Genomic DNA, 15,179 nt, shown 5'->3' with positions numbered 1-15,179 from the left:
TGCAACTCTGCTCTTTAGATCAACTATAAAAAAGAAGACATCAGCACGACCTGACTGAGTAACTGCTAAGGACCTCTCTTTGGAAACTGTTTGGGAAAAATATTTAAAAGCAACCGACCTGACCTACGATTACTGTGCAAAACTGGAGTGAGCCTCCTGAACCATGCTGCTGTTAGGTACAACTATATGAAGCAAGAGAACTTGCAAACAGACAGACATATTTTTCAGACTGTCCTCTCCCAAAAATTGTCTCTCCAATTAAGATGGATTTTTATCTGTCATTATAATGACATGTACAAAATGTTAGCCAAAAGCGACTTAGATTAAATTCAGATTTTCAGGGTTATGATGAAAAGAGTATTACAGCTTAAAGAGTTAATATAACATGTCCATAACACAGTACTAATTATAAAAATCCACAGCTGTATTCCATTATATATGTATTACATGCCCACTGTTTGAACTGAATTTTTTGCATTTGTTTCGTCTCCATTTTTGTCATGCAAGCATAATTCTGCATCTTTAAGAGTACAAAAATTACTGTTTCTAGTTGCTGTAACTGATATTAATAGGCCATTTAACCACAATGCTACATCTGAGTGGAATTAAGTTAGGCAACAGAAAAATGTGCATAAATTTAATCTTTATGAATGCGCAAAGATGCTTGGGTTGTGGCCACCACTATGCAAATTTCATCCCTATCTCTCCAACAATCAGCCCTTAGATTTTGTAGAATGCCTGATGGTTTTAATTGTGTTCTTGCTCCAAATTTTGCGAGATGCTCATTTTCTTGACTGTTTGCATATGTTGCCTAAACCATATTTTGAATGTAGTTTTCAGATGACAAAAGTTTTAGTGTACTCCTCTATCACCCACTGCAGACTCCTTTGCTGACATTTGTGTTCAGAGTTCAAAAAGATACAGAGTACATATAGACAATAGTTTTATTCCAAAGCTATTCACAAAAAAGTCACAAGAATATCTGAATTACTCATACGAAATGGAAGAATAGCACCCAGGCAACTGTGCATTAAGGCCCTGATTCAGGAAGGCATCTAAACATTTGTAACGGTTTTGAACCTTACCAGTTAACAGAAATCAAAGCTAGCAAAAAGCCACAAAACACTTGGGCTAATAGGCATTGGGTTTGAATTTTTGTGAGTTTTCCTAAAAACAAAATATTACCCTACAATCCCTTCACCCACCAGAATTCATCCTGAAATTCTGTTATCTCTTCGATTTTAACTAGGAAGTCACAGTAGATATTGGTGATAGAATTACAGCAACAAGGGGACAACACAACACTATACTTTGCACTAAATTCCCTTGTGAAAAGGATTGCTCAAGATTTCCAAGGTCATTACCCTAAGTGAGGTCCTCCATTCATTAAATCGAACACCTGAGCTGGATTTAACGACTGTTTGAATCGACGAAGAAACTTTACTCCCTGATTGTCTCCACTCTTTGAGTTAACAAAAACTAAAAGAGGACTGGCACAGGATGGCGGGCATGTGGCTTTCCAGAAACCTGTGAACATAGTTAGAAAGAATGAAATAAATAAGGCTTTCTAATATGAACAACACAAAAAGAAATCATGGGAAAGAGGAAGAAAGGGATGAAGGACAAAAGGAGTACATTTTATCATGCATAATGTAAATGCTAAACTGAATATTAGCCCTGCAAGGAAAACATAATTGCTCAAGATTTACGAGTTCTTTTTTTCCTTTCCGGTATTTTCAGTGCCTAGATTTAGTAAAATCCTGAAGACAATAGCTTTATTGCTTTTCCACAGTGAAAAAGTTTATTAACCTTTTAGAATACTTCTCAAATCTCATCTTCACAGATCATCACATAATTAAATAAATATTTCAGTTACAAGTGTTTGGTTTTTAATCTGATTTTTCTTTAACCTTACTGAGTTGAACTGGATCATCCACATGTGTATGAGCTTTCTAAGAGTATTCACAGATTTTAAAAGTTACTGTACTCAGCTGCTCCCAGGTGAGACTTTGCATGAGAACTTTCTTCTCAGACTGAAGTTATGCTATTAATTATACCAGAATCACTGAACAAGAGACCTTCAGCTGTGATCCAAAGCTTATTAAAGTCAACGTGGGTCTTAAGAAATTACAGCAGGCTTTCTCTAAGGCCCTTAGTAAGTAGTATTAATGGACACTGTTGTCACTAACATGACCAGTCTATGGAAGTAGTGGTTTCTCAGCAACACTTCAAAATCAGACATCACAGGTATAGGTTTTGACATTGGTTTCAGGCAGTATTAAAACGACTATGTTGTTTTCAATTACTAGAGCTACGAATAAAAAAAACTAGTGTTAAAAGGATGCTAATTTAATTCCACATTATCATAATGTATAATTTAAAATAAGGTTTGATTAATTTATTTAGATGCCAAGAAAAATAATTTCACATATGGAACAATCTTCCTAGCATGAATAATAAATAGCAGCATGACGCTCTGGTCTAAGACATAGCAAGTAAGTAGAGCGAATATAAACAGCATAAACAATCCTTGTACTAACTTCATACAACAGAATTCATTAAACTGTGTTAAAGTTGTTGGTCTACATTTGCCACACAACCTATAAAATTAAAGCAGTTAGATTTCATGATACTCCTTATTAAATCCACTCCCTGCCTTTAAGTGCAGTCCCACTGCTCACACGTCTCTATCCTGAGCCACCAAAGAGCACCTCTGAGTTTTGAACATTTGCTGGGTTTTTATCTGTGTGTTGCAGGATTCTTACACTGCTTATATTTAAAAGAAATTTAGACAAGCTGTGGAAGCAATTCTTCTCTTTAGCCTGGTAAAGCAGTTGGTGGATCTGAGCCATTCAGCTAGCTTACCTCTGCATTAAGCGAAGTTATCCAAAATTTGAGAACTCACAGAATGAGTGATGCATGCCAGGCAGGCATCAGCCCACTTCATCTGAGGACTCTGGTCATTCACTTGAAAAGTTTCCAAGAGTCATAAATAAAATGGGAGAAAATTTCTAGCGGGGGAACTTTCAAAAACATTTTTTAAATCATGTCAGTTAAATAATCTTCTGAAAAGCTACACAGAAAATTATACTTTTCTCTAAATTTGAAGACTGCGTTCACCTGCTCAGCAGAATGATTTTAGCCTTGTTTAGTTATACAGGTCTCACTAGGCACTGCAAGTCCAGAACTACCACTGAACACACTACAACACTACGTACCATCAGAGTCTATACTGTTTAGTGCTGTTGGAGGTATGATCGATACCTTACATTGGCCAAGTGGGCATTTACGAGGATACAGATCTTTACAGGCAGTGTGAACCTACAAAAGAAACAAAAAATTATTTCCCTACAGTGGAATTTCAGGGTGAAAGTATACCTGATGCAGTATCTATGTAACAAAAATGGACTAATATATAACATTTAGGTGTAGAGGGAAGAAGAGTGAGACTGGAAAAAAACCGTGAGTTGTCAACCACAACAGCTTGATACTCATTCTGCAAAATTTAGGTTTGGAGTACTTGAGCTACCCCTATAGAAGATACGAATCATCCTTTCAAGGGAATCACTTACGTCCATCCATGAGGAAGGGAGGACCAAGTTCCTAGCAGCCAGAATCCATGCTGGAGGCAGCAGGCACACTGTGCACATGCAAACCAACAGCTCTGTACATGCGTGGTCCACCTGACTGTTCTGGAAGACCTATCCGCACTAAAGCTAGCACACATACCAAGCCAGAGCAGCCCACCAAAGGTGGGTCCCATAAACTACGCGTTGTAGAGGTGTCTTCCATAGTTATTGGAAAAACAGGCACATGCAGAGGGTGCTGCACTTCACCTAAATTTCACATCGCCTCTGGAGATGCCAATCATTTCCCACTGCCTACACACAGAGCCTCAGACGTCTATATGCCGAAAGCTTCAACCAGAAAAAACCTGCTGACTTTCCACTTCTATACCCTAGCATATGAAACCTATCTTTTTAGACAAGTTAAAAAATTAAGAGAAAACTGCATTTTGGGGAAACAGCAATAGCATGTTATAGAATTTCAATCTGCAACCTACAGAGTGTCCTGAAGAAGGGAACTTCAAGATTTTGCAGTATTAAAAATATTTCTACATCAATATTAATATAATAAACATTACTATTACTGATATTACTAAAATATTATTACACCAATATCTACAATAAAAGATACAAGAAATTAACATATGATTATCAGGCATATGGAACAGACATCTGAACTTTCAGTTATCAGTCAGGAGAAGGCAGAGAAAACACATTGTATGACAACATCTATTAAAGAAAAGCTGCATCTGTGGGTGTATTAAAAATTAACTGAAGCAAGTATGACAGTCATGAGAAATTATGAACATTAGAGAGACCTGAGTTCGCACAAGCTGCCTGCTCCTACTAAATCCAAAAGCACAGTTATGAAATGACAAAATAAAACTAATGGCGAGCAATAAAGCTGGCAAAATCACAGACGCTTGGACGTGATTCACTGCACCTACCATAGCTTTACACCAAAGGCACTTCCAATCTTGCAGGCGTAAAACACTGCCACAAGTCTTGTCGCAGACTGCGCATTTGGCACTGACAGGCAGATTACCCTCTAACCACTGGTGAGGCATAGCTATCTGTGAAGAAGTAGTCATAGAAGTTAAATACTCAGAAATAGAAATTAGAGGCTTTTATCTCTCAAATATAGGTGGATTTAAACTATTTCCCACAGCTCTACCCTTTCATCAAAGAAGCTGGTATGGCTGACCAGCATAAGTGACACTGATGCTTAAAGGCAACAGCTATGAATGTGGAGTATGGTGATATTTCACATGCTAGGCAGAAAATGTGACAGCTGAAGAAGGGAGACACATCTTATTCAACTGTTCATGGTACTATGGTAGCAACTAACCACTAAACAATGGGGCAGTTAAATCTAGAGACTCTGTAACACAAGTACCCATTCAGTTAATGTTGACTACAAGACACAGACCGACTAAAATAACTAAAATTTGGAAGAATAGGCAGGACAGCAGAATACCTCTGTGGCTTTGCATACACCCTCACCATGGCTGGTAAGTCACAGTTTTATAAAGCAGTCCCTAAATGCAGTGCAAAGCTTTACTCAGTGCACTCTTTGTCTCATTAATACCATGGGCAACTCAGGACACTCATAGCACTAACCTTCTAGGAAGAAGTTTCACACCAGTGGCACATACGTAGGTTGTGTTTGTAAAAATAACCCATCTATCATAATAAACCTCTGAAAAGCTTTTGTCATTTCTCCTGCTAATTTTAAAATTCCTGCTTTCATCAGTAAAAAAAAAAAAACCCCACACGTCAGTGAATTCCAAACAAGCATCCTAGGGAACAGCTATCAGTAAGGGGGACACAAAATAGATTGCCAAAACAGCATGGTAACAGTATAAAATACCACCTTTGCTTAAGAGCAGTAGGAACTTCTGGGAGCAATTCTCCAGCTTCAGAGTTTCTCTGCATGTGGCCTTTAAAATATTGTAATACAGCTGCAATCTAGTGCCCACAGATACTAAACTTGCCTTGTGAGATAGGAATGTAACTTTTGTTCTAAATACCATGTTAATCTTTGAAAAGTGTTCAGCAATATAACCACCTACCATTAACTCCAATGGGTCACATGGCAATATTTCTATGCTTAGCCTTTTTTTTTCCCCATAAAGAAGAAACAGCTTTGGAAAATACTGTAAATATGAAGAGTACTTACACCATCTTCATCTTCAATGATGTCTTTTCCAATTGAGGCTAAGGTAGTCCATTTGCAGTTATTTGTTGCTCGGACAGCACATCTTTTGTGTGCTTTAAACTTACACACTGGAAGACACACATAAACATGTATACTTTGTTATTTGCTGTATTTCAGTGGTACATATCTTTAAAAAAATTAAACTGAGATATTCCATAAAACAGCCAAGTACATGTCATTTAGTGTCGCACACATGACACAACCCAATTAAAAGAAAACTCAGTTTATAATCACTCCAGCTTTAACTCTCTAAAGTGGGCTGAACTGCTTAGCTGTAGTCCGTGTTAAGTGTGTCCTCAAGTCCACATCAGTCCCCATTTTTTCAGGTGCAATGCAAGGTACTAAGGTACAAACACATCTTTAACTGTGTTTTTGCCTTTTCTATGCCTCCAGTGACACAACTCAGATACCTGGTTTAAATTTGCAAGCGGTGATAAGAGAGTGTTTCACAGAAATATTTTGCTTCAGGAGCTCTGTTTCTTTGCTTAAAGGTTCCCTTTTGGGCACCATACTATGCCTGTTTTCCCAGAAGCTGAGAAAGTGAAGGGTTAGGTGGTGATGTATTTATTCAGGATACTGGTGGTTACAATATTTTCCAAGAGGTTACATTAAGTGAGGAAGAGCCTGACTTCTTACTGGATTATTTATTAAAAATCCACTCATTGGAATACTCAGTACAAGTGTGTAGTACAGGCAGACATTTTGACAATCTAATAACTATTTGTATTTGTTCAACTCAATTAATATGACTGGTTAATATCATATTAGACCAGACTCACGCACCCAACTGTGGGTATTTCTGTTACTGAAAGTGCATGACATCATTCTATTTAGAGTGCATTATATAAATTATTTTGGCAAAGGCTATTAAAGGTTTATGAGAACTAGCCAGCAGACCAGAAGTAGTAGTCTCTTTTCAAACAAATATTTGACAGGAAACTATCAAAAGCTTTGGCCCATTGCTTGTCCACCATTAAAAAACATTAAGCCATGGTACAAAAGGTCTTGTAAATCATAAATTTCTCATTTTAATTCCACTGATCCATTGCCAGATCAATTTTAAAAGTGAATTGAGACTATGTAAGCAACATCTGAGTTTGAGAGCAATCCTCACTGTTCTGGGAGATGCACTGAAGTACATGCCTAGCTCAAAGAAAGAGAAGGAAACAGAAAAAGGAGTTTTGTTGCTTTTACAGTAGCTCCCCTGGTCATTTCGAAAAGCAGCATTCACAGACCCAAAGTGTGCAAATATCCCATATTCATCAACTGACAGGGTAGGCTTCCATTTTCAAAACAGCTCAGCATCATATTGTGTGTTTGCCAACATATGCTGGTTCCAAGCGTCTAAAGAAGGCAGCTCTCACAGAAGCACAGAAATAAAGGCTGCATTTTCAAGTGATGGGCCTTGAGCAGTTTTGCCACTTGAACGTTTTGGAGAAGATATGCCACTGAATTCAGCTTCCTACTCATACATGATATGCATTTGTCTTTGCCACACAGATCAAAATACGACAAATCAGGGATGAGGGGCAATAAGAAATTCCAAATTATGAAGGCATAACGAAGTAAGGGAATTTTCAAATCCTACTGAGGTACGATTCAACTACATCTCAGAACCCTGTATTCAACCTCTGCTCTCTCAACAAGGCAAGGACAAATTCAAACCCAGGATCTGAAGAGCTGCAGCAAGCCACACCATGGATGGCAAGTGACAGCTAATGTTCGATTTGTGGGTACAGAATATAACTTACCAAATCTCAGATCAGGCTTTCTGCAGGTCACCCCCCAGCAAGACCAATATCATCAAACAACTATTCATGTTATTCTGAGCATTAAACATTACCAAAAGCAATGACCTTAAGTCAGAGATGTAACTTTCAAGCAAAACACATAGCAGTACAGAAGAGACAGGTATAGAAAGGAAAATTTTAAATCAAATCTCAACCTCAGTTACCACCACCCCCTAATCTTTTTTTTTGTCGCGGGTGACACTGCATCCCATTCATGAATCAGTCTGATATCTGCAATCTTTTGGAAACAGGCAGACATACTGCTAGACATCAATTGCCATTCCTTGCCAATGAAAGTTAAAAGATAAGAAAAGGAAAAATTTAGCCAAACCAAATCTAGAATATTTATAGAACATTATTTTGAATTTTAATTTCCTGTGTAGATGTTTCTAGGTGGAATATGAAGCAGGTCTCTCAGAAAGCCAACCAAGAGAACCATTTAATTAGCAAACATTTGTCACAGTGGTATCAATATCTGCTGTCAGACGCAGTGATTAAATCTAGAGCTATTATTATCTATAATGAAGAAAAGTCAACATTACTGAATGTTATCATAGGATCTCTTGCACTGAAAATATACACCTTTGTTATAGAACACTGCTGTCTCAAAGGCCTTTCGTTCTAACCACCCGTCAATTAATTCAACTGCATTGGCAGGATACTCGGGAAGGGGGGGTGTCCTCAAATTTACTGCTCTACCATCTATTTTATGACGAGTTTTCTCTTCTGTGGTCTTCACAGAAGAAGTGGCTCAGACTGTTCTTTTCCAATTTTAAAGGCCAAAGTCAAAGTTTTGAAACTGATCTGAAGATCCCTGAGCTGGTATCTATAATTTAAGTTGTCAAGATGGGAGGATTTGTCTTCAGGTATTCCAAGAAACGTGCTGTTTTGTTTCCAAGAATACTGTCACATGACAGATGGACAAGCCACAGTGAAAATGGAGAGACTCACGTGAAAAGAGCAACCTAACTTCACTCCAATTTGAAGCTTATGACTATGTTACAAAGGATAAAATTCAGCAGTTTCTTGGTAGTTTTTACTATTTTCACCCAAATAAGTAACTAAGTTAATTTAATATTACAGAGTGCTAAAGGAATACTCGCATTACAAAGTCAAGTACTACAAAGTTGTTAGTTGTGCAACTTAACTTTGCAATATAGCTTTGCAATCTAGCTTCCGTGTGCAGATGTAAAGTCTTCAGTTATATGATCATACACTTTTTGAGAATAGGACCCTCATTCACTGCATGCAATGGATGGGTCTTGATAAGTATGCAGCTGTGCCATACTCTGGTTCACAATCATTTTCAACAGGTATTTGCTTTATTTACCAAAAGCTAATGAAATAACGCTTTTTAGAAACCAATATTAATTTCTTCCTGGCCTTTTAAAATTATTATGATTATTATCATTACACTCAGTACTACTGCAACTAAGACCTTTTTTTCAATACTGTGTATCTTCAAAGTATCAGTGGCTTCGGAAGAGCTTCAACTGATTTTTGCAGTTATAGAAAACTCAGCACTTCTGTGATACAGGTCCCAGATTATAAACAACACACAACTACTAATTTGATCAAAAATCTTATTTAAGTGATTTCCTCAGGAATACGGAGGGGCACAGTGTGATACAAAGTCACCCAACACAGTTTTCTATTACTCCTTAATTCTTTAACAATGAACATCCCTTCTCTTCCTGACCGCTTCATTCACTATTCACTCTCCAGCCTGTGCAGAAAATGTGGCAAAAATCCTGGAGACAATGACTACCCAAGTAGTGCATGTACAATACCCTGTGCAATGGGTAAGAACAACAGAGTTTTGTGGGGAAAAAAACAGAATCATAATGGAAAAAGATCAAGTGCACAAAGTGCATTTGCTGAGACAATTTAATCCCAGTATTTTCTTATTGCTTGACTTCATGATCCAAAAGTGTTCTTTCGATATGGTTGGTTTGTGCAATTCATCACAGGAGAAAGCATCTCATTTATAGTGCAATCTCTAGCTTATTAGTTATATTTGATATTCAACAATCAAGATTCAGTCACGATAATGAAAACACTACATGAAGAAATATGTCTCTGAGAATAATCATAAAGGCAGTGTTCCACTGGCAATGACTTGGACAGAAATGTGGTATTAATACAGAGTAATTGAGGCTAGATGGCTTTGGAAGAGTTAATGATCTATAGTTCTTTGGGTTTCTTTGCCTAAACGTTCCATGCATCCCTGTGTTTACCTGATAACTTCTTAGGCTTAGACTCCTGAGCAAACAGCAAGCTAAACTCTGAATAAGAGAAACATTTGAGGGATATAAAGAACAAAAGCCTTACTTGATTCAGCTAGTTTGGAGTAATTTCCAAAGCAAGGCAAAAAAATTGTAATTTCTCTGTCCTAGTAAGGACTGTGGATGAATGTTGTAGACATCAGTCCTTTAGAGCTAGCTAGAGCAACACAACACGCAGACAACATTTGAAAAGTAGATTATCTTTTGAGAAGACACAAAAAAAGGAACTAATGGGAGGAATAGCATTGCATCTCAAAGGAGTGTGTGATTGTATTTTTTAAAAGTCAATTGTTTTTTGAGCAGTAGAAAGAATGAAGCTGGTTTGATATGAATTTACACCTTTAGCTTAATATACATATCGATTCTTTGACTTTTAAAAACATGCAAGTTCACACTACAGTCTTTTCCCTAGCAAAGGTATTAACATCCTGTCCTGGTTTTGGCTGGGGTAGAGTTAATTTTCTTCATAGTAGCTGGTACGGGACTATGATTTGGATTTCTGCTGAAAACAGCATTGATAATGCCGAGATGTTTTCATCCCTGCTGAGCAGTGCTTACCCAGAGCCAAGGGCTTTGCTGCTTCTCCCCCCACCCCACCAGTGAGCAGGCTGGGGGGGCACAAGGAGTTGGAGGGGACACAGCCAGGACAGCTGACCCCAACCGACCCAAGTGATATCCCACACCATACGGCGTCATGCCCAGTATGTAAAGGTGGGGGAAGAAGAAGGAAGGGGGGACGTTGGGAGTGATGGCGTTTGTCTTCCCAAGTCACCGTCAGGCGTGCTGGAGCCCTGCTGTCCTGGAGATGCTGAACACCTGCCTGCCCGCGGGAAGTGGGGAATGGATTCCTGGTTTTGCTTTGCTTGCGGGTGCGGTTTTTGCTTTACCTATTAAACTGTCTTTATCTCAGTTCCCAAGCGTTCTCACTTCTACTCTTCTGATTCTCTCCCCCATCCCACTGGGTGGCGGGGGGAGTGAGCGAGCGGCTGTGTGGTGCTTAGTTGCTGGCTTTCCTACACTGCCTTCCACAAAACTTAAAGGAGTATCTTCAGGGTGGGCTGCAGTTGATTTGGCGAACCTTTGCCGAAGGCTACTGGGAGGGAAGGTGCCCTGAAAAAAAGAAGGCACCCATCTTATCTCCAAAAGAAATGAGGCTTCTTGTGTGGTCAAGCTGAAAAAAACAGTTGTGTAGTGCTGCTGGAGACCAGCAAGTCTGAGAGAAAAAAATATTACAGGACTGATCTTCTAAAGTACTGCAAAGTATCAGAAATGGGATTTATTTTTATTTTTATCTACAGTTAACAGTCAAGAATCAGACCACAAAGAGCACAAAGGCTCTAAGCTACTTTCAAGATAACCTGGCGTGCCAGTAACCCAAACCACTGAGAGGAGGAAGAGCTCTAATATCTCTTGAGAAGCAGCCTCTCATGCTTCTCAATACAAGACATAATAGAGTAGCCTGAGATCAATGACCACACAAATAATTGAATTTAGCATAGATATAAATGGATTCCCAGCGTAAAGCAGTGCTGGAGGTTTTAGATGCCAAGCATGAATATTTAAACAGTTTTTTTAAAGATGTAATGAGAAAAAGTAGCACAGAACATGTCTGGGGAATCTTAATACCCCATACTTCCTACATTGCCTCCTCAAACAGTGTATATTGCTAACACAGGGTAAGTAAAAAAAATAGATGGTGAAATCCATTAGAAGTGTACATGGCAGAAGCAAGTAACTATGAACTCAGTCACATAAGAATTTCAGAGAAAGAAGTAGTATCAAGCCAAAATACACTTCTTAGATGAAGAAATTAAGGATGGTTAACATGGGTTTTTACAGGTATACAGAATTGGGGACAAAGTACGAGTATTCCAGTAGAAGAGTCAACTGTCAAATGATTTAGATTAGATGCATAATAAAAGTTCTCCTTATATTTAAAAAAACACTTGGAAAAAAAATTGAAGAAAGTAGATATAAACTAGTAGCTAAGAAGTAAGAGGAGGTAAACTTTATTAATAAAGAATATCATAGTATCTACATATAAACCAATCCAGGTCATACATGTTTAGGAAACTGTGGACCAGTGAAAGCAAACCCAAACTACCTTCACAAGCCATTCATAAAAACTGCTGAAAGATCAACTGCCACCAAAAATGTGGATAAATGCAGCATTAGTTTGCAATAAGTTATGCAGAAAGGTGACAAAGTCCAAATCTGGAAACTAAGGAAATTTCCTTAATGTAAAGTTAACGCCAACTCCTTGGAAATTAAAAACACACTTAGAAGCAAAATAAGATGTGAAAAAACAGAAAACAATGAACTACAACCATTAACACTGATAATCTTAGAAGAATAATTCTTGCTAAACAGCCTTTTAAGACAGCTATAATACTAACTTATGAAAGGATAAATTCTTTATGGAAGGAAAGAAGTATTTCCTTTGCCTGAGCAAATATAACCGTATTTGTACACAGAGGCAATACGACTGCATTTTAGTTAAGCACATGATACTTCCATCTGCCAATATCAGACATTGAAAATCCCATAATTGCCTTAAAACTGTCCAAACGACTTATATGCAGTGGAAAACATACACCAGAGAAGCTGGAAGTAACTATGCTACTTCTAATTTCTATGAAACGGGTTCATCCCGTTCCTTGGCAACTGCACCATTAGCTACATTAAAAGCATGGACAATTCAGGACAGTGGGTTAATGTTTCCTCTGTAAGATTTCCTTAATACACATTATTATGCTCAGACCTCAAGTATTATAACAGCATCAATAACAGAAATGCATTTGCAGTTGGGAAACATGCATCCAAAAACCAAGTCTTGAATGGTGTAACTGTAACTCTTTTCTGGACAGCTAGGTATTTGGGTAATTAAACACCTCTACATTTCATATATATCATAAGGTCACATGGATGCTTTATTTTCTGCTGGATTCTAACACAAGCAGACTTGTTACCACTTTTTCACAGAACTTGCAGCAGAAAATAAATAAGCTGTTACAGGTTTATTATAAGTACTTGTTTGTGAAATATCATTTCTCCAGAGATGCTTAATGCTCAGGTCTTAGCCACACCTCCTTTTTCTTTGTGCTGGATTTCATCTGTTGAACCATCAAAGCGCAAAGGCATCTACATCTCTACCGCCTCACTGCATGAGAGAATTTTTAAAGCAATAAATCTGTCCTCATCTGTCCTGCCTGTACTGTAGGATTGGGCAGCAGCAACAGAGCAAACAAGAATTGGAGGGGAAGAGGTCGGTGCTGAACAAAGTGTTACGAATTTTTATAGATTTTGGGCAGAAACTACCGTTATGATTTTTTTCCTGAGGAATGCTGATTCTGCAAGCCAGTAAGACTATTTTGTTTCACATTTTCTGACGGGCAAATCAAATAAACCCTATCTTTTCTTGCAAACCGTCCACCCAGCACATTCCAAACTGGTCACTGCAGCAGAAGGAACCGTTTTATTGAGATGAGTTAGAAAAAGGTACCTGGAGCACAAAGAAGGTGAGCCAGATCATGAGCAGTCCCTCTGCCCAAAAGAAAGTCACTCTAGTGAATAGATTTCTCCCTTGAGGATTTTTTCTTACTTGTTATTTTCAGAATCATTACCCATCTTAAACTTTCAGCCATCTGTCTACATACGCAGCATTATAAACAGGGGGAAGAAAACGTTTATTTTACCTTCACAAGACAGGCCGTGAGAAGTGACTCCAGAGAGGCTCTCTCTACACACGTTACAGAAGGTAGGTCGGGCATGGGAGCAGGCGTACCAGTTATGCATCCCTGAGAAATGTTCCACATTAAACTGTGCGGTCTAGTAAAGGAGAAGTTAAGACAAATTTGCAAGTACAGAACACAGCTACGGTGACTGAAATTACCTACGGTTCCATATTACAGGGGAAGACAATGCAATGTTCACCAAAAGTATTTTCCAAAGGGTATTTAGCCTGCTCTCCCTCCAAACTTCTACACAAAAGTGTGATAATAAGCTCTCATTTTGCTAGTAAAAGTCTTAACGTGAAGCTTCACTCTGACATTAGACACGCTTTTCACACTAAGGAGGGTGAATACTCCAGTTCTGTGTCCTGTAGCTTGATCTGTTGAGCTAGAACAGCTTGCACCAAGAGGGATGTCAACTTACCTCATAGTGTTCTCTGGACTGAACGGACTTCAGAGAGCTTATCCAGTCCTCCATTTCTTTTCTGTTCTCAGCACACAATATTAGCCTCCTAAATGGAGTGATTATCTGAAAAAGATAATGCATTCTGATTAATCCAGATAGTAAAAATCATTATAGACCGCAATATTTAACGTACTCTTTCCTGCAAAATGATGCAAAAGGAAGACACGCCCTAGATCAGAAGATATTAAACACTTAAAAACATTTTCTTTAACACACTACCAACAATGAAGGAGTTTGCTCTTCCTTTTTCAGTTCCCAAGATTCGAATCAGGCTTCAGTATAGGTCTTTACAACCTATGTCGATTATTCCTCCTTCTCAGCTCTTTGTCTATGCACTGAGATTTAAATACTCAAATGGCAGGCACTGAAGCTGCTAAAACAACCGTTCTGGAAATTACTAACTGACTAAGATTGCAATCCTATTTCATAACTGCATTATAGCCACTGCAAGGTCCATTCCAGTTGCTAGAGACAAAAACATATCAAAATCAAAAGCCTGGAAGTCTTAAACAACAAAAGCTTTCAGTATATTTCTCTATCTTGTACACTGATACTAAATTTACACAAATTTAAACATACATAAATTTAAAACAGAACTTTCTATATAAAACTCAGTATAAGAACACATACAAATCTTTATAAAAAGACACAGAAAACAAAAGCAAACAGCTGAAATCATATCCTACTAGGATGATTGAATGAATTCCTGGAACAAGTTGATACTGGGGAGTTTTCAGTGGTCTGGAGTTGGATTCTAGAAATGTGAAAATTCTGTATCTAGGAGGTCCAGAGTATAAGCTGTTTTCCCCTCTCCCTCACCAGTAGAAAAATAATTAAAATAACAGGAAGGCACCAGAAACTATCAGCTAACTCCCACTGAAATTATTTTGAGCAGTGCACAAAAATAGACGAAGCAGTTACTTACATAGCAAAGAATTTAAAACAAAATAAGTATATTAAATTAAAGTTATTTGGTTTGTTGTAGGAAGTCTGAAAAATAAAATTACATCCTTTATCAGTCTTATGCATAAATCTGTTGCATAGTATGTACCACCCACACTTGCAAATTACTTAAGTAAAACAAAGAAAGGACCACCAAAAAATGATAGCTCTGAGTACTGTT

The 15,179-nt window shown here is 38.0% G+C and overlaps 1 protein-coding gene across 6 annotated transcripts in view; it reads right to left on the bottom strand.

Annotated features, from left to right (window-relative positions):
• The window catches only part of DGKH (diacylglycerol kinase eta), a 174,482-nt gene that overhangs the window by 50,704 nt on the left and 108,599 nt on the right, over nucleotides 1-15,179 (bottom strand). For 5 of the 6 annotated variants that reach the window (XR_011327910.1, XM_069802639.1, XM_069802638.1 and 2 more), the window contains 6 exons: nucleotides 14,015-14,119; nucleotides 13,555-13,687; nucleotides 5,746-5,852; nucleotides 4,514-4,639; nucleotides 3,219-3,321; nucleotides 1,365-1,527 (listed from right to left, as the gene is read on the bottom strand). Coding sequence is in view for 5 of the 6 variants with exons in the window: in XM_069802639.1 (XP_069658740.1) it covers nucleotides 1,365-1,527; nucleotides 3,219-3,321; nucleotides 4,514-4,639; nucleotides 5,746-5,852; nucleotides 13,555-13,687; nucleotides 14,015-14,119 (737 nt within the window). In the remaining variant the exon portion in view is untranslated. Of the gene's footprint in view, nucleotides 1-1,364; nucleotides 1,528-3,218; nucleotides 3,322-4,513; nucleotides 4,640-5,745; nucleotides 5,853-13,554; nucleotides 13,688-14,014; nucleotides 14,126-15,179 lie in introns of those variants that run through there. The other variant, XM_069802643.1, reaches the window with a different exon arrangement.

Source organism: Haliaeetus albicilla, chromosome 15 (assembly GCF_947461875.1).
Source record: "Haliaeetus albicilla chromosome 15, bHalAlb1.1, whole genome shotgun sequence".
NCBI lineage: Eukaryota > Metazoa > Chordata > Aves > Accipitriformes > Accipitridae > Haliaeetus > Haliaeetus albicilla.
The sequence above is the reverse complement of the archived record's forward strand: the minus strand, read 5'-3'. Positions and strand labels throughout refer to the sequence as shown.